Raw genomic sequence first — 25,962 nt, 5'->3', positions numbered from 1 at the left:
TGCTCCTAGATCGCTATTGGTACCTGCTGGTACCTGTAGTTTATCTGTGGAAAAATAACTTGGGTCCCCATAGTTTCTTAAACACCAGTACTAGTTAGGATTAGCTGGTGCAGTGAAACCATAGAGCAGTGTAGGGGTCCCTCCACCATCATTCCACTTGCCCTAGCTATGGATGGTCATCAACCATTGATGATTCAAAATCATCGTGTTTCATAGCCGATATTGAATACTTTTCCATAAATGGGGGAGCACCAGATGGTTTCCCTCCATCAATGGCACAGCAAACCTGATGTTTTGCTTTTGTTTTTTTTCAGTGTTGGGACACGCAGCATAGCTCCGCCTCCCCGACAACCGTGAAGCCCCGCCCCCATATTTTGATTGGCCCACAGACCAATCAGTCAAAAATAATGTATGACATCGATAGGTAAAAACCGATGGTCGTCCATTGCATAGTTTAACACTATCCATGGGCAGTTGCACTATTGCCATCGATGGCAATCATCGATAGCAATGGCAACGATGTCCATCCCTAGCCCTAGCCAACTGGCATCAGGGCTGTGGGCCCCCCCCCCAAAACAATGTACAGGCTCCCCCTCATGGCACTAGGGATCTTCTCCATACCCATGTTGGTGGTGGGTACAGTGATGATACATGGTATAAATAACATTGTGGACTATGGGTCCAAGCAAGCCTGCCTGGAAAGGTTTGCACTTGCCAAGCCACAAGTGTCAGAATGGCTGTATCATCAAGGGCCTGCTGGTACCTGTAGTTCATCTGTAGAAAAAAAACACAAGCAATATGAAACAAAAGACATAACACATAAACCAACTATTGTAATTATTTGTGAGCAACAGGGCTTAAAGTGGTCCTGAGGAGGTGGTGGAACTGATTTCCCCTGACACCGCACCCCCTCCTCCCAATTAGGCAGAGCCGGGCCAGTGCAGTGTTTTCAGCACCATCTACAAACTACAAAGTTTGTGCCCTACCCTGCATACTTTATAAAGGGACAATGGTCTCACAAGGTAGGGGGTGTACAACAGTACCCTCAATTCAATTCAAATTACACCACAGAGTAGTGACATCATATTCACAACAGTTTTCATGTAGTGCCCCCGATTCATATTACACCACATAGTAGTGCCTTTTATTTACATTATGACACACAGTTTTGCCCCTTATTCAAGTTATGCTATACAGTAGTACTTCTTATACATCTATGCCACATAGTTGTGTTACTTACACATAATGCCCACAGTTGTATTGCCGATTATACTCATAATGCCCACAGCAAAATGCCAGCAGTAAGTGCCCCTTATACACAGATCTGTCTCTGTCCCTCAAACAGCAACCGCTACTCTCTATAGCCCCCAACTACCTCTCGCCTTGTCTTCAGCATGCACAAAGCCTGCTCCTCTTTGTGGCTCTTTACTTGGGAATAAGGTCACATGGGGACACTGTCCATGTGGCCGTGCTGTTTGGTCATTTTGTGGCAGTTCCCCTTGCTCTAATTAGTAACAAATGATGATGTTTTTCACCCTATTACATTTACTGCAGTCAGTAACGTGTAGGCAAGAGATATTTGTACATGTACGTATTGGCAGATGAACATGACTGAGATATTACTTACATCTGAGTGTGAGATGCTTTCCTTGCTTACAGGATATCAGAAACAACTGATTTACAAACACTATGATGGATCTTACAGTGCGTTTGGACCACAGTTTGGAGAAGGAAATACCTGGTATGTATTGTTAATGATGTGTGCACAGGTGTTATTATTTGCAGTATTACAGTATATACAGTACAGTAGGCACACACCAGTGGATACCTGAAGTTATGAACAGCCCATTTACTTAAACAGCAGTGTTGGTTTAATGAATCATAGAGGTACAGCGTACTCACTGTTGTATGCACACTGATTCTCATGGATTGAAGCATTGTGGGGTTCGGAACAGATCACAGATCACCACTGGGTTCTCTCTGCAGCTAAGTGGGAGACCTGTGTATGTCCATCATGTCAGTATTACTGTACTAAATAAAGTATCTACAAGATGGCTGCAGTCATGTTCAGGAATGCATCAGATTAGAGGTCAGACCTCTCTGGATCCTAGTGCCCAGCATGTATGCACTTGAATACAAATGTAGACAGTGTTGATATAAGGTGTAATTTGTTATAACATTAAGATGTATAATATTATATGCAGGTAATACATTTCTTTTAATAAGTATGCAAGTTATCACAGCTGTGTTCAAATGGATCTATAACCTGCACATAATGTAGGCTGCAGACCCACTGTAAGCAATGTTAACTCTAATAATTCCGATGCAATTGAAGTCTATTAAAACTGCTCTCCCTGCTACGTGTTTGTAATGGCATAAGTATATAGTTGTATGCAGGGCTATTTTTGTGCAGGCTCCAGCAGGAACTGTGGCCCTTATTCTAGTTCACTCTTTCTGACAAAATATTTCTTAGATGGACAAAACCATGTGCACTGCAGGTGTAAAACCCCACCCAAATCTAATTATCTCTGCACAAGTAACACCTGCCTCACCTGCAGTGCACATGGTTTTGTCCATCTGAGGAATATTTTGTCAGAAAGAGTGAACTAGAATAAGGGCCACAGTTCCTGCTGGAGCCTGCACAAAAATAGCCCTGGTTGTATGATTTTGCTGATTGTGACATATATAGATTAGATCTATGTAGCAGATCTACGTGATAAACGTTATTCTACACTTTCCCCACAGGCTGACAGCCTTTGTCATGAAGTCCTTTGCCCGGGCTAAATCTCACATCTACATTGATCCTAAACATATTCGAGCTTCTCTTCTGTGGCTTTCAAATAGTCAGAAACAAAATGGCTGCTTCCAAAATGTTGGCCAACTATTTAATAATGCTATTAAGGTAAGATAAATCATTGTGAATGGTATGGGGAACACGGATCAATTAGGAATACTTGGAAACTCGGGTAAAAGACAGTGCTAAATCATTTGATGGTCTGAACTGACTGTTATTTGTCTCAGAAATGTCCGAGAATGGGGCAGGGGCTGACGTCATGTGAAGCCAACCGCCAGCCCCATGCAGGCTTCAGCACCCCTGCGTTAGCATGGGGACGCCCAGCATTTTTCTGGGTGCACCCACTGTTTCTGTGGGCAAGCCCTGTAAACTGGGCATCCTCATGCTCGAGCCCCCTGTCTGTCTCCGTTCCACCCCCTCTGTGCGAAGGCCTAGGCGACTGTGAAAGTCGCCGAAGGCGTTTTCACAGCGGCCCTGTGATTGCGTATATACACATGCACAGAGCCGCACCATCGGTCCCCGGACCGAATTCGGCTCTTTGAGAGCCAACCTGAATCACCCCCAGAGAATGTCTGCTACTGTAGCTAAATCCATCATTTCAAAAACTAGTGGCTTGTGCATGCACATAGGAATTTCCATGCATTTTAATGTAAGTGATGGGTCCGAATCCCAGAAGTGACTGTTTGTATATGAATGTTTCTGAGGAAGCTGTGTACCATTGCCCCAAAAAAACACATTAAGCACATTACTGGACCAATCCAATTATGGATACAAGGCACTCACTTCACACCCTAATTCCATGATGCGGGGCTTTACTCCGTAGCTCTAAATAACTGTGATAATTATTATTGTTATATGTGACAACATCAGTTATATAAAATAATCATACATACTATGCACTCCCTAATTAGACTTCAAAATGTTTTCCATGTAAATTGACTGTTTGTATCCCGGAATTGCTCTGCGTCCTTTGACACAAAGTATCGCACTCATATTTATACTGGGACCCCAACCCCCTACTATGAATTCTGGAGTCCAATGTTATCACTTTGTGATGTTTTTTTTCTTCCATATCGATCCGGTGGAAAACCGAGAACAGGTTTCCTGAGTCACATTTAGCCGTGAGGTCCAACCAACACCAAGCGCCTATTATGTCTCCCGGGATTCAATGTTACCACTCACTAATATTCCACCAAATGTATCCAGTGGAGGGCCCATAGCCCAGGCTCTCTGGATCACAGTTCATCGGCGCACACCACCACGAGTCCTGACCGGGACCTTAACCCCCATAAAACCTGGCCAGGAAACAACGGGACCAAATTAGTGTTAGTTTTAGTTCACTTGGTGCAGTGGTGTTCAAATGCATAACCGGACAGAAATACATATAACTAAACAGAATAATTATATATGGTTCTGGACCCCAAAAAGGGTTTGGGGGGGTGGGTGGGAGGGATTTTTTTTTTTAGTTTAAACCGGTACTTGAAGTTATATGATGAAGGGTACATATACCAAGATTGGTCCAGACGCATCAAGCCATGTTGGAGCCCATAAAGAACATACATACATACATACATACATACATACATACATACATACATACATACATGCATACATAGAATACATACATAGAATACATACATATTTTCATATAGATACATTTCTATGTCCTCATATCATTTATGGTTATATATTATCTTAGTGCTGTATTTCCCTTTTGTCTGTTTCTTTTTACTCTGTCAGTTATCATCAGCGGAGGCTTTTCTATCCTCTCCCTGGTGTCTGCACCTTCTTTATTTATTTATTCAGTTATGTATTGTATTCTGGTTTTACGTATGACTTGCATTTTGTATGATGTGTTATCTATATGTCTTGTCTGTTGGATGATGATCTGGCTCTGTAGAGGCCTGATGAAATAAGTGAGGTTGTGCATGATAGGATCTCACTCATACCTTTTATTGTTTCCCAATAGGGCGGAGTGAACAATGAAATCACATTGGCTGCATACATCACTGTTGCGTTACTGGAATATCCGCTTCCTGTCACGGTATGTGAATACAACGCTTATTTTCACTTCTGCTTTATTGTATCGCCAATCGCCACCCACCGCCAGAGGACAGAAGGGGGCACACGTGACTTAGATGCTCGCATGCCCCGTTCTGTTGGAGTCTGTAGCAGCCCTCCGCCCCCAGCTGCCCCCCATCCACTGCCTGTCCCCCTGAAGCAGAGATGGTCAGGGAAGCCGCTCCCCGCCGCCTTGTTGATGGGGACGCGCAAATGCTGTCAGCTGGAGCTTCCGCCTGCCAGTCTGCACCAGCACAGGAGATCTGGCGATGGAGCAGGCTGGCTGACGGCTGCTCCATCTGTAACTGACGGATCAATTTAAAAAAATAAAATAAATGTTTAAAAAAACCTCTGAAGACATGTGAAATGGTTAAGTAACAAGTGCTGGAGGAATGCTGTAATCTTCTATAAAGCACTGTTTTGTCTGAGCCATTATCTGGCTGGTCGCAAGTGCTGTTTTCACCTGTTAAATCAACCACATTGGGCAGTACCATTCCCCCCTTTGTTGGCCCAGCATTGGGCCCTCCATGAGATCGAGAATAGGAGCCAAATGTAGTGAGGTGCAATTTATTTATTTTTTAGTCCCCTTAAAAAAATCACACCAGATCCTACATGCTCGTTGCTTGGCCGTAAGGTGCACATGTAGTTGGATGCCCTTTTTTGAGAAAAAAAACAGAAATCGATTGCAATTCTGGTGAGTTTTCGGGGACAGGAATGTGCCTTTTTTTTATAACTTAACCCTCCCCAAAAGCATAACCAGTCCCAGGCTCTTTGAGCCAGTACTGGTTCCAGAAATACAGAGAGGGAAGGGGGGGTGGGGAATGATTGAGGATCACCTGTAGTTCAAAAACCAGCACAGGGATCTTGGACCGGTCCTGGTTCTAAAAATACAAGGGACAAAAGTAGAGTCCCCTGTATTTTTTGCAGCCAGCACCAGGTTCCAACAGCCAGCATGGTAATACTATAGTCAGGGGATACTTTGCGATTTTTACCAGAAATAACATGGTATTACATGTGCAATTTTCAGAAAATGTGCGATTATTTGCAGTTTCTGACCAAAAAAATTGCACATCTCCCAAAATCGCACCGTATTTAGCCCTAGGTCTACCCCTAAGGTACTGACCGACTCACCGCTCTCTATCGGGAAATGCCAGCCAAGTGCCACAATAGGCTTCCAAGGAGCACTGCCTATTGCCAAGCTGCATTTCCAAAGTTAGAAAAAGACACAGAAATTTTGCACTCCAAAAAAATATATATACAAACTGTAGTAAAGGTCCCCATACACAGGTCCGATTTGGCCTGTTTTCATCCAATCCAATCGATCATATTTGCTGCACATACAGTATGATCTCCGGATTCGGCACTCTCCCGGCGGTGGGGAACGGGGTTGCATGCAATACATCACATGTGAAAGCCTGCATGTAATTGTATTGCATGCAATCCTGCCGAACGGAAAGATCACGGGCAGCTCACTTGGGATCAAATGGCCATACACTGCTCCGAGAAGGGGGTGATCTGATTGGGGGGGAGGGTGTTTGGCAGGGTGGCGCCTGAATCAGGGCCTTAGGTGGGGATGGGGGAACCAAAAATAACTAGAAAGAGGAAAATGGATCCTCTTGTAGATTATTAATATAGATTGGTAAACCCAACCGCTAACAATCCTGATAGTCTACCTGAATTAACTGACACCTAACTGACTACAACCTATGCTAACAAACTGGTTACATAAAAAGGGGTTCTAATATATCTTTTAAATATTTAGAATCTTATATGAGCTGTCAGACCAAAATATCTGATCCGCTTGCCGCCCTCTTCCGTAAAAAACTTTCATTTCAATAAAAAAAAAGAGAGAAAAAAATAAAATAAAACCACCCATGTGACAGTCTATAGAGAGATTACAATGTGATTTATATGCACAGGGCAGTAATATAAGTGACATCATTCTCGTTGCAGGACGTAGTTGTGAGAAATGCCTTGTTCTGTTTGGAGAATGCGCTGGATGGTAAGAACAGCGTCTACACACAAGCTTTAATGGCTTACGCTTTTACTCTTGCCGGAAGAATGGAACCTCGTTCCCGGCTCCTTCAGTCCCTTGATGAACAGGCCATCAAGAAAGGTGAGAGAACATTATATCACATAATTAATTAACACTGTTACAGTATTTTACATTAAAAATTCTCCATAAACTGGAATCGCCAATTCTTCTAATTAAGGAATCTACATTCAAATTCAAACAAGCCCAAAAATTTAACTAAACACAATTTGTAACCCCCAATTCATAATATACACATATGTACAGATGGAGTAGCTCACATTGAAGCTGCTCCTGGTGATTGTATCCCCATTAGCCGCCAGAAGGGGGCGCGTACTCACGCGCCCCGTTCTGATGGAGCCCTCCATTGGCTCCCCTGTGAAGGACATGGTTCACAAGCCTATCTGGTATACTCACTCATCAACCCGCACCCACTTATTGACCGATTGAGTGGGCAGAGTCTATATAGCCCAGTAAGTACCCACCTTAACATTTTTGCCAACTTGTATAAAACTTCTCCTGCAATAATTATTTGCAGACAGTGACTGGACCTCCTCATCTGCAGCCTCAGCACAGCTTAGATTCCAAGTCCGCCACAGTCCCATCATCCTTTGGGTCGCAGGGGCTGTGTTGGTTAAAAAATGTTAATAAAATAAATGTGCTTATATCTTACATTTTACAATAAACTTTTTTTTCTAATGTCACAATAATTTCTTCTTTACAGCCTAATTTTTGTACATTATCACATTAGATTTCTTTCTAATCCTTATCTAGAATTGTCTAAACTAATTTACTGTATGAAATTGTCATTTGTCCTTTTTCTATAGTACTGATTTAATTTCATCTTTGCATCTTCCTGATGTTCTGATGCTTGTGCCTTTTATAAGTAAGGGCCTGATTCAGACCTATTCGCTAAGCAACTTTCTTTTGCTGCCTAGCGAGCGGTTAAGCACCACTCACCGACCACCCACACCCCCACTGCCAGCACCCCCTGCATCCCCTCGGGTACACATCCCCTCAAATGCGGCGGAAGGCCAAATTCGCCCGTTCAGATCAAACCAGAATCACCTTAGTTTCAAACACAAAAGTAATTGAACAATTAGGGAACAGTGATCACAATATGGTTTCACTGGAAATCAACTTCAGTAAATTACATCAAAAAGGATGTGCAAAAATACTAAACTTCAGAAAAGCGAACTTTGAATTATTCAGGGAAGCCCTAACAGGAATTGGGTGGGAAACGGTTATGGAGGGAAAAAATGCAGAGGAAATGTGGGATACTCTAAAAAAGGTGCTTGATTCGCTAACTATTGAATACATTCCTAAAGTAAATAAAGGTAAATTCAATAAAAAAAAGCCACCATGGTTGGACAAAAAAGTAAGGTCAGCTATCAACAATAAAACAAGAGCATTTAAATTCTATAAAAATAACTTGAATGAGGAGGCGTTCGCAAAATACAAAGAATCAAAACTTGTAAAGGGGTAATCAAAGTAGCTAAAAGATTATATGAAGAGGGCATAGCCCCTGAAAGCAAAACCAACCCAAAGAAGTTTTTTAAATACATAAATAGTAAACGTTTAATTAAGGAAAACATAGGCCCACTAACTGATACTAGTGGAAAAAGTGTTACTGAGGACAAGGGAAAAGCAAAACTGTTAAATGAGTTCTTCTCATCAGTATTTACTAAGGGAGAGCAGACTGTGGAACGAACATTTACCACAAACGGGACAAATAAGCCAGATCTCATTGTGGATTTGACGCCAAAGGAAATAGTACTGAGGCTAAGCAAACTCAAAACAAATAAATCACCAGGGTCAGATGGGATTCATCCGAGGGTATTAATGGAATTAAGGGATGAACTAGCTACCCCCCTACATTATATCTTTAGCAAGTCATTATCATCAGGTATAGTAACAAAAGATTGGAGAATAGCAGAGGTAGTGCCAATATTCAAAAAAGGAAAAAAGGAAGATCCCGCTAATTACAGACCCGTTAGTGTTAGGAGCTGCTCGGGCAGCGCTGCCCCGGCAGTCCTGAGACGACGCGCCCCGGCTGTTGCTAGGCAGCCGGGACGCCGGCGCGTCATCACCCCCGCACTTCCGCCGGATGCAGACGCGGGCAGCGCTGCTCCGGCAGTCCTAAGACGACGCGCCCCGGCTGTTGCTAGGCAGCCGGGATGCCGCCGCGTCATCAGCCCCGCACTTCCGCCGGACGCTGACGCGCGCCCGGCAGCGCTCATACAATTCCTTCCTCCCCTGCCGCAGCGGTTGCCTAGGCGACGGGGGACGCCAGGCGGCCGCGGGGAGGAGGGGGCAGTCAGCAGGCCTCTCACAGCTGATTAGCAGCAGCTGTGGGGGACGCCTTTTGGCGCCCTATTTAAGGTCCTGGGCAAGATACTCTGACGCCGGTGATAGTTCTTACCTTGTTGGTCAGAGTGTTCCCGGTTTCCTGGTTCCTGTCGGTTTTGGTTCCTGCCCTGCTTCCAGCATTCCAGTGCCTTTTCCTGTTCGGTTGCTGAGGGATATCCCCCCTTGTCTTTATCGTCATCTGTCAGATAAGTGGGAGTTTATCCCTATCTTTTCAGCTCCTGTATACCATTTATTGTTTAAGTATCACCCTTTTGAGTATTGTTACTCCTGTATACCATTTATTGTTAACGTACCACCTCTTGAGTATTGTTACTCCTGTATACCATTTATTGTTAACGTACCATCTCTTGAGTATTGTAACTGTAATTTGTGGCAAATACTACCATCTACTAGTTGTGTGAGTCCTCGCCTGTGGTGTGTCTGTCAGTTGTTCCCCTTGTCCTCTGTTGGCCTTGACGGCCGCGTTGTCACACGTAAGACCTGGTGGCATCGGGGGCGGAGCCTGACTAACGGGCTCTGCCGAACGCGGCTATTTTAGGTGAAGCCTTAGCCCTTGCACGCGTCCGTCAATTCTATCCGGAGGCAACGGAGTTAGGGTTGGCGGGGACTCTACGGATCCTAACATTATCACCGGCCACAAAAAAGAGAAGCTTATTGCTATTCTTAGGGGATCCGCTCTCTTATCATGGATCCTGCTCAACAGGCTGCAGGCCACGCGCTTGCAGGGCAGATGCATACTCTCACCCAGAAGCTCCAGGAGCTTACTCTCAGGGTTAATACACAGGAGGAGCGGGTGCATGGGGCCTTATCCTCAGTTAGAAACCCTGAGCCTAAAGTAAACCTCCCTGATCGTTTTTCTGGGGATCGCTCCCAGTTTTTTAACTTTAGGGAGGCTTGCAAATTGTATTTCAAACTCCAGCCGGTATCCTCAGGTACGGAGTCTCAAAAGGTGGGAATTATCATCTCGTTTCTCCAGGGTGATCCTCAGTCCTGGGCTTTTGGGCTCCCCGCTGGGGATGTGACTCTCACGTCTGTTGATTCTTTTTTCACGGCCATGGGATTGTTATTTGATGTCCCCATGGATTCCTCGTGGTCTTCTTCCTCTGCGGTTGCTCTTCTTCAAAGGGCTTGGAAGAAGGTGCACCTCGCCCTCAGACAGTCCGCAGCGCGCTCCAAGATCTTTTTTGACAGACACAGGAGACCGTGTTCTTTTAAGGTCGGTCAAAAAGTCTGGCTGTCAACTCGACATGTCAAACTTCGCCAGAGATGCCCCAAACTGGGGCCCAAATTTATCGGGCCTTTCCTGATTACCGAACAAATCAATCCAGTGGTGTTCAGGTTGCGGCTACCCAGATCATTGAGAATTAATAGTGTCTTTCATTGTTCTCTACTCAAACCGGTCGCACTTACTTCCCGGTCCTTGCCCCTTCAAAGTCGCAAACCCATTTTTTGTTCAGGGACACAAGGAATTTATTGTTGAATGTATCTTGGATTCCAAAGTGGTCTGGGGTCAACTAAAATTTTTGGTCCATTGGAAGGGCTTCGGGGATGAAGAGAGGTCTTGGGTGCCTGATAGGTTTCTTCATGCGCCCAGGTTAAAGGCTGAATTTCTAAAGAAGTTTCCGTCCAAACCCGGTTCTAAGGGTTCGGTGACCCCTCCTCAAGGGGGGGGGGTACTGTTAGGAGCTGCTCGGGCAGCGCTGCCCCGGCAGTCCTGAGACGACGCGCCCCGGCTGTTGCTAGGCAGCCGGGACGCCGCCGCGTCATCACCCCCGCACTTCCGCCGGATGCAGACGCGGGCAGCGCTGCTCCGGCAGTCCTAAGACGACGCGCCCCGGCTGTTGCTAGGCAGCCGGGACGCCGCCGCGTCATCAGCCCCGCACTTCCGCCGGACGCTGACGCGCGCCCGGCAGCGCTCATACAATTCCTTCCTCCCCTGCCACAGCGGTTGCCTAGGCGACGGGGGACGCCAGGCTGCCGCGGGGAGGAGGGGGCAGTCAGCAGGCCTCTCACAGCTGATTAGCAGCAGCTGTGGGGGACGCCTTTTGGCGCCCTATTTAAGGTCCTGGGCAAGATACTCTGACGCCGGTGATAGTTCTTACCTTGTTGGTCAGAGTGTTCCCGGTTTCCTGGTTCCTGTCGGTTTTGGTTCCTGCCCTGCTTCCAGCATTCCAGTGCCTTTTCCTGTTCGGTTGCTGAGGGATATCTCCCCTTGTCTTTATCGTCATCTGTCAGATAAGTGGGAGTTTATCCCTATCTTTTCAGCTCCTGTATACCATTTATTGTTTAAGTATCACCCTTTTGAGTATTGTTACTCCTGTATACCATTTATTGTTAACGTACCACCTCTTGAGTATTGTTACTCCTGTATACCATTTATTGTTAACGTACCATCTCTTGAGTATTGTAACTCCCGGTGCCATTTGTGGAAAATACTACCATCTACTAGTTGTGTAAGTCCTCGCCTGTGGTGTGTCAGTCAGTTGTTCCCCTTGTCCTCCGTTGGCCTTGACAGCCGTGTTGTCACACGTAAGACCTGGTGGCATCGGGGGCGGAGCCTGACTAACGGGCTCTGCTGAACGCGGCTATTTTAGGTGAAGCCTTAGCCCTTGTACGCGTCCGTCAATTCTATCCGGAGGCAACGGAGTTAGGGTTGGCGGGGACTCTACGGATCCTAACATTTAGTTTAACATCAATTGTGGGTAAACTATTTGAAGGATTTTTAAGGGATGGTATCCAGGAATATTTAGACCATCACCGTCTACTCAGTACTAACCAACATGGGTTCGTGAAAAATCGTTCATGCCAAACTAATCTACTAGGGTTCTATGAAGAGGTTAGCAAAAACCTTGTTAATGGAAATGCTGTAGATGTGATTTTCCTAGAATTCGCTAAAGCATTTGATACTGTCCCACACAAGAGATTGATTAATAAAATGGAGAACCTAGGATTGGGTGAAAATATCTGCAGATGGGTAGGGAATTGGCTATGTAATAGAGAACAAAGAGTGGTTGTGAATGGTGCAGTATCACATACAATACCGGTACTAAGTGGAGTGCCCCAGGGTTCGGTTTTGGGGCCCATTCTGTTTAACATTTTTATTAACGATATTGGGATAGGGTTACTCAGCAATGTATCCATCTTTGCGGACGATACAAAACTTAGCAAAGTCATCAAATCATCAGAAGATGTCACCATGATTCAAAATGATCTTGCAATTCTAGATGAGTGGGCAAAAAAATGGAAGATGAGGTTCAATGTAGATGAATGTAAGGTTATGCACCTTGGGAGACACAACCAGTGTGCAAGTTACAACCTTAGCGGAGAGGAACTGGGTAATTCCATACTTGAAAAGGATCTAGGAGTCCAAATAGACAGCAAACTGGGATATAGTGCCCATTGTAATGTAGCTACAAAAAAGGCCAACAAAATTCTGGCATGTATTAAGAGGGGAATGGAAACTAGGGACTTAAGGGTAATTATGCCACTGTATAAAGCATTGGTGAGACCTCACCTCGAGTACGGAGTGCAGTTCTGGGCCCCACACTATAAAAAAGGATATCATAGAATTAGAAAAAATCCAAAGGCGAGCAACAAAGCTTATTAGGGGAATGGAGAATTTAAGCTATGGGGAGAGATTAAGCAATTTGGGACTATTTACATTGGAAAAGAGACGTTTAAGGGGGGACATGCTCAACATGTACAAGTATATCAAGGGCCAATATAAGGAACTGTCACACACCCTCTTTTCTACTAGAAAGGAATCTAGGACACGAGGGCATGAGTATAGATTAGAAGAAAAAAGATTTCATTCAGCTAGTAGAACAGTTAAACTCTGAAACTCTCTTCCCAGAGAGGTGGTAACGGCTGGCTCATTAAATGCGTTCAAGGCAAAGTTGGACAAGCATTTACTGGATAAAAACATCCATGGGTACAAATAAGAAATATAATCTGTCTGTAAAATATCAGAACCTACCAAATCAGCAATGGATATCTATACCAGGTTGAACTAGATGGACGCAAGTCTTTTTTCAGCCTTACCTACTATGTAACTATGTAACTACAGTATCTAACCTCCTACTTTGTGTAAAGTTGAGAAAATTATGTATGAACCACTAGATTTACAGAGTATATCTGTGCTTCCGTGTGAGGGTTTAGGTAACTAAACCAAGAGAAACATAGCAAAGTAGATCTCCAAAGAGTTCTACTGCTGCCGAGCCCCAGAGATTGGGAAGTATTCAATGGGCTGGCAAGGGGGTTAAACAGCGAGGATTGCAGAAAACCAGCGATCCTCACTGTTTAACCCCCTCGCCAGCTGCTCGCCCTATTCAACGTTCTGGGGAAATCCTCAGCGTCACAGGATGGCGAGAATTCCCCAAAACAGCGAGACCCGCGGCTAATGCAGAGAAATCGCTGTTTTTAGTTGCGAGTCTCGCAGCTTCTGGAGCCGCATACGCCAATTTCCCCTCGCTCAAAAAAAACGGAGCGAGGGGGAATTGACGTATGAGGGAGGGTGCGTTGAATACTGACAGGGTGAGTGGTGACAGCGAGCAGGAAGCCCTGCTCATTGGCGCTGCTCGCCCACGGCATTGAATACACCCCATTGTTGGAAATATCATCAAAAACAATACAATAATATTATTTCATATTCCAGATGGCACAGTCCACTGGCAACGTCCAGAATTCTCCCAGAAATCAGGGATCGGAAGGGCCCAATCTATAGAGGTGGAGATGACCGCCTACGTGCTCCTGGCCATATTGGCCAAACCCAACATCACTGATGAGGATATAACAGCGGCCACTAAAGTGGTCTCCTGGCTCATAAAGCAGCAGAATCCCAATGGTGGCTTCTCATCTACTCAGGTAGGACTCGTGTCTCACCTATAATGGTCACATCTGGTCTCACCTCATGATCTTCCTTCCAGCCTCTCTATATAGTTATAGCTTTCATTTATCGACGACAATTATACAACTAGAAATACAGTAGTTGCATACGGAGTAGTTACATACAGAGTTGCAAAATGACTTGGGCCCTGATTGCATAGCTGGTAATTTTCGGAGCCCAGTGCTTAGTAGTTTTTGTTTTTTTGATTTCTCAAAAATTTCCCTTGCAAGTTTGCAATGTGGTCAGTAGGCCGACAGTAATAACGTCGACCACTTTTGGTTGGCAGACCATAGGTCGACACATGAACAATGTCGGCATATCTTATGATGACATGAAAGGGTCGACACAAGCAATAGGTCAACATGAAAAAAGTTGACATGCGTTTTTCACGTTGTTTTTAAGGTGTTTTTTTATATACTTTACTATGCAAGTGGACAGAGTTAGGTCATAATAATGTGCCCGAAGCGTGGGGAGTGAAGTGCGCCATGTGATGGGTCACGGTACACTTATATGGTGTCCATGTTGAGCCATGTTAATATAGACACCAAGAACTGTGTCAACCTTTCCATGTCAACCTATTGCTTTTGTTGACCTTTTGACCAAGTCAACCTAAGGTATGTCGACCTTTGTCATGTATCTGTCTTATTACTGTCGACCCTATGACTCTTAAAGGGATATGGTCATTGGGTCACCAGCATGTTGGTCGACAGTCATTAGGTCGACACCATTAGGTCGACATGCGTCTAGGTCAACATACAGGAAGGTGGACATGAGTCTATGTTGACATGGGTTAGGTCAACAGGGTCATTAGTTAGATCCATCCACTAGGGCGAGGTGGGAGAATAAAATAGTGTGCCCGAAGCATGGCAAGTGGACGCTGTGCTACGTTTCAGTACCCATGTCACTGTGTCGACATACGGGATAAAAAATGTGAAAAACCCCATGTCGACCTTTTGACTGTTGACCTGATGACCCTGTCGACCTAACCCATGTTGACCTAGACTCACGTCGACCTTCCTGCATGTCAACCTAGACTCATGTTGACCTAAATGCATGTCGACCTGATGACTGTCGACCAACATGCTATCGACCTAAGGACATGTCGACCTAATGATCTATGCAGATATTTCCTGCATCAGACGACACAGGCCCTCTTACTACGTGTTGTGCTTTCCCCAGGATACAGTAGTTGCTCTCCAGGCCCTGTCTCTCTATGGCTATCATGCCCTCAGCCACGATGGTCCTCGTGATGTCTCCGTCACCCAGGACAGCGCTCAAGTTGTCAAGTTCCACGTGGAAGACTCCAACCGCCTGCTCCTGCAGCGTGCCAGCCTGCCCAGTGTCCCCGGAGATTACACGGTCACCGTCAGCGGGTCTGGGTGTGTGTACACGCAGGTAAGTTGTCACCCATATAACCCTTGCGGTACAGACCTTGGGTTCTGTTTTAAACCTAACACAACCCTTAAAAAACACTCACAGCAATGCAGATTGTCAGATATGAACCATAAATAAATCTATGAGAATCAATCAATAAAGTCTGTGGGCAATTTATAAAAGACTTATATCTCAGTTATATAGGTTACAAGTAAAGCTGTAATGGGTTATTGCCTACTGCAGTGGTTCCCAAACTTTTTGAATCACGGCACCCTAATTTATCATAATATTTTTCACGGCACCCCTAGCCCAAAAGTTTGTTACTGAGAGTTTCAGAAAAAAAAAATATTAAATTAAATAAGTTGTGATTAGATTGTATCCTTAGGTCCAGTTATGTGGTGAGGAACATGATTCACTTCTGTTTACCCATATATTTTATAACTGGAAGCCACGAGCACTGATTTTTGCCTATTTCATTGGCCATAAATACATTTAATTGGTTCTGGACCACCAACCTGAGGCACCCCTGCAAGTGCTCCGCGGCACCCCAGGGAGCCACGGCACACAGTTTGGGAACCACTGGCCTACTGTCCCAGTCACAGCTTAAATATTATGAGCACTGTTTGTTTGAGTTAATACTTCTTTAATGAGTGGACATTGTGTAATATTCAGACAATGTATCAAGTAATGGATTTCACATATTATGCATTGTTGCAGTACAAAGTTGATACATAAGTATTACAGTGTGTTACAAGATCCACAAAAAACGTTTATTGAGACTGATAAAGATAGGCAGACATTGTTCAGTGTGTACGGTGCTGGTTGTGTGTACCATTTAAACTGTAGTTTTCTACACATCAACACACTGGGGCATCTGGTTGGCAGCTTATGTAATATTTATCTCATTACCCTACTTGGACAAATGAAGTGGTATAACTGTCATAAAACACAGGTGGACAAAATTGCAAAACAGAGTCCTAAGTAGGACTGATAAAAGACACAGCGCTGCAAACAGATGTTGCCCAGTGTGTATAGGAATAATTGGGTGGACTGTCTGTATTGCAGTTCACCACTTATTCGCACACTGGGACATGTAGTACTTAGATATTATACTGCATGCAACGGTACACAGCAGGGATATTAACCCATGATTAGCTGATAATGAAAAAGTATTGCACAAAAAGAACACATTAGAGTCCTTAAAAGACCAACACAAGAACAATCAGACAGCTCCCTGGGCGCAAACTCTCCTCTCTCCCTTTCCGGGGGATTTGACCCAAAAAGAAGAGAAGGAGAAACACAATGGTATAATATTGCAACGTTAAAGAAGTTCTATTAACCAAGATATATATGCCTCGTACCAATCAAATGTGTCTACTCAAATAAGCAGACATGTGAGCTCAATGGAGGGATTTAGTTCATCACTCAAAAAAGGGGATAGGAAAACACAATAGTGCAATACCTTTTTTTTATTTTTTTTAAAAACATAAAATTGAACAAGCAGAGTTTGAATCAAAGGACTCTCACCATGTGGTTTTGTCCACAAAAAATGCAGACAAAAGTGTGCAGGTGTATAACCCAAACAGGCATCCCTGGGTGCTGGTCTACAATGGGGGTCCTTAGAAAACGTCCTCTGTCCTCCCAAACCGACTGGTTTCGATACTAAATGTATCTTTATCAAGGTGTGGAAGGTTCATGTGCAGTTCTGATATTTATACCCACAATGTTTAGAAGGGTGGCTAAGCCTATTGCCAGACATAGATTACCTAACGATCTGGATCCTATATACAACCTATACAAAAGTACAGACAAATAAGTCTGTCCCGTGTGTTACCATGAAATCATGGCAATTGATGTTCCCGCTATTTTCACCGGAGCTCATCCCGGACTTTGACTTCCGGCCGCGTCTCTAGACCGGAAGTGACACTTGCGTGTCACCGCACGTACTTCCGGTTGCGGTTGCACTATTGTGTTTTCCTATCCCCTTTTTTGAGTGACTACACTTAGAGGAGAAAGGAAGAAAAGGATCGTTTGGTGACGAACTAAGTCCCTCCATTGAGCTCACATGTCTGCTAATTTGAGTAGACACATTTGATTGGTACGAGGCATATATATCTTGGTTAATAGAACTTCTTTAACGTTGCAATATTATACCATTGTGTTTCTCCTTCTCTTCTTTTTGGGTCAAATCCCTCGGAAAGGGAGAGAGGAGAGTTTACATCCAGCGCCCAGGGAGCTGTCTGATTGTTCTTGTGTTGGTATTGTATGTTTTTTAAGTGTTTCTTCATATAATCAGTACGGCACCCAGAGCTGATTATAAGCGCACCGTAGATTGGTTTTAATCCAAACTTCTTCTGCAAGAGTCCTTAAAAGGACTAGTAATCAGACATAGAAGATGGATGGCTAAAGGGAGTGACCGCACAGCTAAGGAGGCCGGCGTACACTTCGCAGTTCTTCCTCAGGGTTGCCCTGAGGAAGAACTGCGAAGCGTACGCTGGCCTCCTATATATATAAGTGCCATAGTCAAGGGACCCAGAAATTGCTGGACACACATCTTAGTCAGAGGGTTTCACCTCTTACAATAATAGCCCATTCTGTGTAAGTGTACATACCATTGGTGGAAAATGATCATGGAGAGCATTGCGTGTCACAGCTGACTGATATACACTGATGAGCTGCTTTTATTACAGACTAGTGTGAGATATAACATACCCCATCCCGAGGGTGATGCCCTATTCACCATCGCAGTAACCACGGAGCCAGAGATCTGTGACATCAAAGCTGTAAAATCATTTGGCATCGCGGTCAATGTCAGGTGAGGTTATGTACCAGTATGGTTATGGACATACAGTATGAGGCACTGCAGTAGTTCAGTTACCTTATGCAGGTAGTTACCTGTGGGCTATACATTAACAGTCTTATCACGTCATAATCTACATCACTTCTCTATTTGATTTACATTCAAACTGTTAATAAAAAAAGGTTATACTAGCATGATATAATGGCATTCGCAAAGAACTTCAAAAAGAAAAAACAGAAATGTACAGGGTACATTTGCATGTCGGCATTTGCTTGTGTCAACTTTTTGCCAATGTTGAACTAGAGCATCAAACGGAACCAATCCTTGAGCCCCGCCAGTAAAATCCACCACTGTGCTCAGCCTTAGTTTAGCCAGATGTAGTCCATGAGACTGTACTGGCTCACTGTGACTGGTAGTGACTTTCTATTGGAAATCCTACCTGCTAGTCACCCATATGACAGGCAATCCTATTGGGAGGCATTTCTTCCCTCCAAGACTGCCAGTCCATGCTGCGATAGGCAGAGAGCTGTTTTCCAGTAGGAATCCTGTCCCTGCCTTACCGTGCAGCTCAAGCCAGCTCCTATGGGCTGCAGTCAATGCAGCCCATAGAGAGTTAGATTTGGTGCTATTTTGTTTCTGTGCAGAGTAAATACTGTCTGCTTTATTTTTACACTGCAATATAGATATCAGTTTGAAGTACAAACCCCACCCAAATCTAACGCTCTCTCTGCACATGTTACATCTGCCCAACCTGCAGTGCACATGGTTTTGTCCATCAGAGAGAGAATTTGCTTTTGCAATGAACCAGTATCCGGCCCATTGCGACTAACCCCAAAAAATAAAAAAGTGAAGTAAAAAAAATCAACCTAATTACATCTTACACAGTGACATCATTGTTCTGTGGTGCATGCCTTCTTCTGTGTGCTGGGTCACACTAGGGATGGACATCGGAAGCCCACCCTCGAATGCTGGGCTTCCACCATTGAATCTTTCGATACAATGGTAACTGACCATTGCATCAACAACACATAACATCACACAGTAGGTGAGTAACAGGGTCATACTATACTACCAGCCGCAATGTCTCCCTGAATCTGTAAAAATTGCTTTATGTTTCTGTGTATGACTTAGGGGGTACTCAATGTGCCACCGCTATTTCCGACAGGGGAAATAGCGGCGACTCCCAATTCAATGCTGTCTTTAGCGACAGCATTGAAGCGGGATCATGGCAGAACGGGCCCAACTTATTATTAAGTTGTCTGGCCCGTTATGCCAATAATGGCCGCAGATTGTCGCAGCCACGCCCCCTTTGCGCCGATCGGCAGGTGGGACATTAAATCTCGCCTGTCGTTCGGCTGTCATGCTGACCGCAAATGGGCCAGGATCACGGCTGTCGGCAGGGATTGACAGCCCTTATCCTAGATTGAATACCTCCCTAAAGCTGCAGTCCCATCTGTCCTATTGTTAACCTGGCCCTGCACCTAGTACTGTTTGTATATAAGAAGGTCAAAAAAAGATATTGAATATTTCGTCTGACAGCTACATTGGGAAGAGGGAGAACTCTAACATGGCTTTAGTTGAGGTAAAACTGCCGTCTGGATACATCCCAGTGAAGCCTTCACTCAAAAAGGTAATTGCACAGGAAACCTATCATTTGTTCGTTTACTCAAATAAAACCAGATCATTTACAAATATGTTCTGTCTTCTAGCTAACGAGCCATCCTTTGATTAAGAAAACAGAAACAAGTCCAAATAAAGTCACTGTATACTTTGAGAAGGTGAGCGGAGTCTCCTGTAGCTTCACTTGTGCATATCCAGACCCTTTCATTTGCTCTGCAAACACTTATTATTATTATTTTATTTATAAGGAGCCACATGTGGTTCGCCTTATATAGGGCACATATTAGAACAATGCAGGGTACACAGAACTAAACATACCAGTAACTGGAGAACAAAAGCTGAGCACAGGTAACAGTTAGCAGTACAATTCTTAGTACACAATACAGCTGAGATGGAGGGAAGCAGAGGAGATGTCTGCATACTACCAGGGGCAGGTTGTCAGTGGTAGAAATGAACACGAGTGAGAATAGATGCTGGTTTGATGCACCTAGATCTGCATCAAATATGTCCATACATTATATGGTAGCGGAATTGAACATATCTGGTTGGTCAGGGAATAGGCCAATTGTCCGGCGCACTTGTTTGTTGCTTATTTTTTAACCAGACCAAATTCTTTGTTACTGTAGTAGGATATGAATAACAGCATCAAAGCAATTTTTCAAAAACGACAACATTGTCCATCCTTCATGTACATACAGCATAGCTAGTCTTTGTATGACTAATCATATTGGCACATACAGTACTTGCCTACCTGACCCTCTCCATGAGAACGAAATTGCTCTGTTCCTGGACTTCCCTGGTAATGTAGGATTGCCAGCACCTGTGGTGAAGAGGGTCAAGCAGGCAAGTATGTATTGGCAGGGCTATCCTAACAGCATTTTAGGCCCTGATCAAAGCAATGTACTAGGTCCCCAATAGTGGCGATTTTATGTATGGGCTGCGGGACTGTAGCCCCCCAAAGGTAAAATCGGTCACTGTGCTCCATGTAAGCAAAGCCATATGTAGTCAGTGAGACTGAACTGGCTTCACTGTGACGGGCAGTGACTTCCTATTGGAAGTCCGACCTGTCAGTCACTCAAGGCAGTCCCATGGGGAGGTGTTCCCTCCCTCCGAGCTGCCTCTGTGGCTTCTATGGACTGCAGCCGAAGCAGCCCAGAGGAGCTGGGGGTATGCACATGTGCTGTACCGAGGCCAAAATTGCTCATGCTCCGGTCCCAGTAATCTACCTTGTACAGGCGCCGGGACCGCGGCACCTGTGCCATCTCTCCACAGGCTGTCCTGTGCCATCTCTCCACAGACACCTGTACAGTGACTATAAGCACGATATACAGTAGCTTATCCACCTACCAATCGGCATGCTCAATGCCATTCACCATCTGGCTACAGGCAAGGAAGCCGGTAGAGACTGCTGCCTCTGATTGTGCGACCACCACCCAAGTCCCCTAGACTTGTTGGTCCCTGGGTATCTGCCCAACAGGCCTTTATGTGAAGATGGCCCTGCAGATTGGAAATGTGTAGACAGTGATACCTACATAATTGTGATGGTTTATTTATATTAACCGTTGTTATTGTTGTAACTGGATTCTAAGAGGTGTTTTGTTATTTTCTAACCAAATCATTGCTGTGTAGCCATGTGTGTTAATAATACTTTAGGGATGTCCTGTCCAGGGTGAGCACATTCCAAGTCAGATACATGTTGAACCGTGTTATACAACCTGATGTACTCAGAGGGCGGCATCGGCTGGCCCTGTACACTTACCTGTAAGAGGGAAGCACATTACTCAATCTTACTTAGTCGCAGGCTCAATTTATATTTTTGAACACTGAAAGAGACTCCTACATGTAGTAACATATAAGCTGGGATCTTAGGCTGCTATATATTGCCGCAAATATGACCACAAAGCAGATAGGAGTTTGAGCTGCAAGTGGGATGGATGTATGTAGCTCCAGGGCTGCCTATTGCCCATCGCTGCAGTGGAAGGTTTCTGTTAATGGAACACATTACTGCTCCTAGCTAAGTTTAGTTTTAGAGCCACAAAACCAGACAGCATAAGAAATGAATGGACTTCCCCAAGCACCTGGCTGACTCTCTTCTCTCCTATTGTTCTCAGCTCACTAAGGACATACAGAGCTTTAAGTTCTTGGTTGAACAAGAAATTGCCGTCGGTAACCTTCAGCCGGCCACTGCTACTATCTTTGACTATTATGAGACGGGTGAGTTGCCTATTGGTTTATTATAAACATATTACTGGCCAATTATAAAGCAGCACAATTCAGCACATTCATTTAGTTAATATATTTCCGCCATTCAGTAAATACTGTAGCTTGTGCTCCGTTCTTTTCTGCCACACTCAGACAGTGGGCGACATCATTTATATGGGGATAAGATCATTTTGGAATCATTATTTAAAAAACATCCACACTTTAATGTCATAGATTAGGTGTACATTGTGTGATAGGGGCATAAATACATGGGATATGAATGCTTGTCCCAAAGGCGGATTTGGGTGGGGGGGGTACTCACAATACGGTAATTGACCCATATATGTTATAGAAAGCAATCGCCCCCTGATTGCCCTCCTCCCCTGGATCTGCCCCTGTCTCAGTACTAGCACACATCTTCAGGTCTTGAAAATGAACGATCTAGAATACTGAGGGCAGCGCGTAACTATAGCACAGCAGCCCCCGCCACCGCGGGGGGCGCTGTGCATGTGGGGGCGCCGGGGGCTGCGGTGCTATAGTTACACACCCCCCCCAATCCCCCGCAGACTTACCTATCTCGCTGGTCCCAGCGGCTCCGTTCTTCTGCTGAGGACCACCACAAAATGTCCGCCCCCATATAGCACACAGTTCTCTGAAACTGTCTGCTGTATGGGGGCGGCCATTTTGTGGTGGTCCTCAGCAGAAGAACGGAGCCGCCGGGACCAGCGCGATAGGTAAGGCTGCAGGGGATTGGGGGGGGGGGGTTTGCATGGGCGGCGGGGGATTGGGGGTGCTTGGCGGGGCGGCGGCGGGGCAGGGCACCCCCCCCTAATGGCGGGGGGGTGCACAAAACTTAGTTACGCCACTGACTGAGGGGTACATTTACTAAGATGGGAGTCTCATCGAAGATGGTTTGTTGCCATAGCAACCAATAATAACCAATAAGATTCTACTTCTTATTTATTTATCATCTTCTAGAAGATAATAGATAGCATCTGATTGGTTGCTATGGGCAACATCCCATCTTAGTAAATTGACCCCTTAGAATATATATTTTAACTCCCGCTGTTCAGATTATGCCTATTTGTAATTGCTTTTATTTCTTTTTCAGATGAATTTGCCATAACAAAGTACAACACTCCCTGTTCTAAAGGTACAGAATTTATAATATTTTGACTTAAGGTCCATACACACTAGTCGACTATGCCCAGCGTGTATGGACAGCAATGATCGCATTCATCGCTGGGGGGGGAAGCCGCTCAGTGCATACACACTGAGCGGCTTTTCCCCTGCCCGGCGCCGACGGAGGGGGGAGGATGGCGTTGCATTGCGCAGCGCTATGCAAAGCCTTCCTGAAAGCTGCATAACCAGTAGATGAACGGATTTCATGGCGATGATGCGGGAGCACGCAACAACACTCACCGCTGGGCCATACACACTGGGCGGCTTTGAGCTGAAAGATGCTCAAACCTGCTTTTTTGAGCGACTTTCAGCTCAAAGTCGCCCAGTGTGTATGGGCCTTAAGTGAAAGTAAATATGGTGTCTGTATGCTCACAGCCATGTGTTTTGTGTGTGTGTCTATTTATTTATCTATCTATCTCCGACACTCAAAGAAACAAATAAAAAAATGCCCCGGTGCCTTCCACAACAATGGCATACTGTACAGGATAGTGTAACAATGGTTTGGTGGCACTCAACAACTTTTTAGGCAATAAAAGTCATGCAGACAGCAGCAGCATGTAACTGTCATTTCGGTAATTTAATACCTTTATCAAGATCAAACAATACAGTGACATACACTTACCTAAAAGAAGAGTTCACCCGTGCAGCACCCGGATGGCCAGCTCCGCATCCTTGAATGACATCATCAGACTGAGGGCCAGATGCACTAAGCTTCAAAAGTGATAAAATGGAGAGTGATAAACAGCCAGCCAATCAGCACCTACCTGCCATGTCACAGGCTGGGTTTGAAAAATCTCAGGCAAGAGCTGATTGGCTGGCTGTTTATCACTCTCGATTTTATCACTTTACTTCTACCGCGACCCATCGCCGCACCGCACCCAGGGCCGGATTTGTGAGGCATGGGCCTCAGGGTGGCACCATTTATGGGCGGCATGGCAGGCTGACATTCTGTTAAATTAATAGCATCATGGCAGAGCGGGTGCGCAGCGTGAGTGACATGATTCATCATATGTCGGCGGCAGCGCCGCTTGTCACCCGCCGCTGCCCACCCTCTCTGCCATGCACATTAAATCACCATTTATCTGGAGTTGGTTACCCTGCGCTTCCAGGATGGCTCCGCTTGCTGGGTGAGTTGAATGGCTGCGCTGAGGGCTCAGGCTCAATGCCGCCGGCGCCCATTGGCTACTGTATACACATAGCCTATCTAATGGGGCGGGTACAGCAGCTGAGCCGAGTGGCGCGCCCGTCCCTGGCCTGCACTACTCAGTTGGTCACGGTCAGTCAGTGTGAGACAGACCTGTCATTGAGACACTGTTAATAAAGTTAATCCTCCAACTTCCGGCCTCCCTCCCTCCGGGTCCTCCGTACAGTGAGCAGACTGCTTAAAAAAATATTAAAGGTGGGCTACAGGTAAATTTGAATGAAATATATATAACTATATAAGGGGGGAGGGGGCAGAATCGGGGGGGGCAAAAATGTTGTACTTAGGGGTGGCCTGACCCCTAAATCCGCCCCTGACCGCACCCCGCCGCCCAACCCCCCCCCCCCCTCACCTGTGTCTGGGCAGCACAGAGCTGTGCTGTCCGGATCTGTGACCTCCTCCTCCCTGCACTGTAATCCTCTTCTGGGTGCAGGGAGGAGGAGGAGAGCCAGCCTCCTGCAGCAGAAGCAGCACAACCCGAGTAAGGGAGGGAGGGGGGAGCCGCCGGGACTTGCTGACTCACCACAAAGGACAGCTCTTAACGCAGGAGCTGTCCTTTGCCATAATTATCACATATGTTAGGTTAGAGCAGTGGTAGCCAACCCTAGCCCTCGAGAGCTACCAACAGTTCACATTTTCCAGACAACCTAGCTGCTGCACAGCTGCACTCATTAATCACTGACACATTTTAAAAGATACACAGATGGCGCTAATTAGCTCACTTGTGATTCTGTGAGGAGACCTGCAAAACATGCACTGTTGGTAGCTCTCGAGGACTAGGGTTGGCTACCCCAGGGTTAGAGCATATGCAATAATTACGTCAGCGATGTGCGGCGAAGGGTGGGCGCAGATGTTAGAGCATCCCGCCCAAAGGGAGCAAAAAAGAGAGTGAGGGGAAGTGTGGTGAAAGAGTTGGAGAGAAGAGAGATTCAGGGCAAAGACATAGAAACAGAAAGGTGGGAGAGAGAGAGACAGAAGGGGAGTGATAGAGGGTTGAGAGAAACAAAGGGATCAGGGGTAAGAGAGATAGAGGTGAGAGAAAAAGAGAGGAGAGGGAGTGAGTGAGAGGGGATGAGGGGGTAGAGGAGGGGAGGGGCCCAGGATTTTAACAGGTTCTGACAGGCATCACTTTGTACTTCCTAATCCCCAACTCCCTCACCCGGGACTGTGGTCCAGCAAAGGCAGACCATATTTACCCTGCATACAGTAATAACAAAAGTATTTGCACTTCTTGCATTTCAGCATCATTAGTCCTAATGCAAAGTTACATGCCTTGTTTGTCCCTTGCCCCTGATCAGAATAAGTCCCTGGATGAACATCTCCTGGATCTCACACCTCACACTGTCACCTGAGGTTCTGGGAAGTTGGGATTGGTGTGTCGGCCTTGCATCGGCCCTGTGCAGGAATGGGGTTTAGTAAAACATTTTTTTCTTTGTCACTT

The 25,962-nt window shown here is 45.4% G+C and overlaps 1 protein-coding gene across 7 annotated transcripts in view; it reads left to right on the top strand.

Annotated features, from left to right (window-relative positions):
• LOC146009222 (alpha-2-macroglobulin-like) overlaps window positions 1–25,962 on the top strand; it is a 100,286-nt gene that overhangs the window by 74,108 nt on the left and 216 nt on the right. For 5 of the 7 annotated variants that reach the window (XM_083149371.1, XM_083149373.1, XM_083149378.1 and 2 more), the window contains 11 exons: window positions 1,660–1,741; window positions 2,746–2,902; window positions 4,764–4,838; window positions 6,809–6,971; window positions 13,912–14,120; window positions 15,322–15,537; window positions 18,207–18,331; window positions 19,856–19,946; window positions 20,026–20,094; window positions 22,048–22,150; window positions 23,250–23,291. In XM_083149371.1, coding sequence (XP_083005497.1) covers window positions 1,660–1,741; window positions 2,746–2,902; window positions 4,764–4,838; window positions 6,809–6,971; window positions 13,912–14,120; window positions 15,322–15,537; window positions 18,207–18,331; window positions 19,856–19,946; window positions 20,026–20,094; window positions 22,048–22,150; window positions 23,250–23,291 — 1,332 coding nt within the window. Of the gene's footprint in view, window positions 1–1,659; window positions 1,742–2,745; window positions 2,903–4,763; window positions 4,839–6,808; window positions 6,972–13,911; window positions 14,121–15,321; window positions 15,538–18,206; window positions 18,332–19,855; window positions 19,947–20,025; window positions 20,095–22,047; window positions 22,151–23,249; window positions 23,292–23,967; window positions 24,012–25,819; window positions 25,947–25,962 lie in introns of those variants that run through there. The other 2 variants (XM_083149375.1, XM_083149372.1) reach the window with 2 other exon arrangements.

The sequence above is a fragment of the Crinia signifera genome, chromosome 6, assembly GCF_055691185.1.
Source record: "Crinia signifera chromosome 6, ASM5569118v1, whole genome shotgun sequence".
NCBI lineage: Eukaryota > Metazoa > Chordata > Amphibia > Anura > Myobatrachidae > Crinia > Crinia signifera.
The sequence above is the reverse complement of the archived record's forward strand: the minus strand, read 5'-3'. Positions and strand labels throughout refer to the sequence as shown.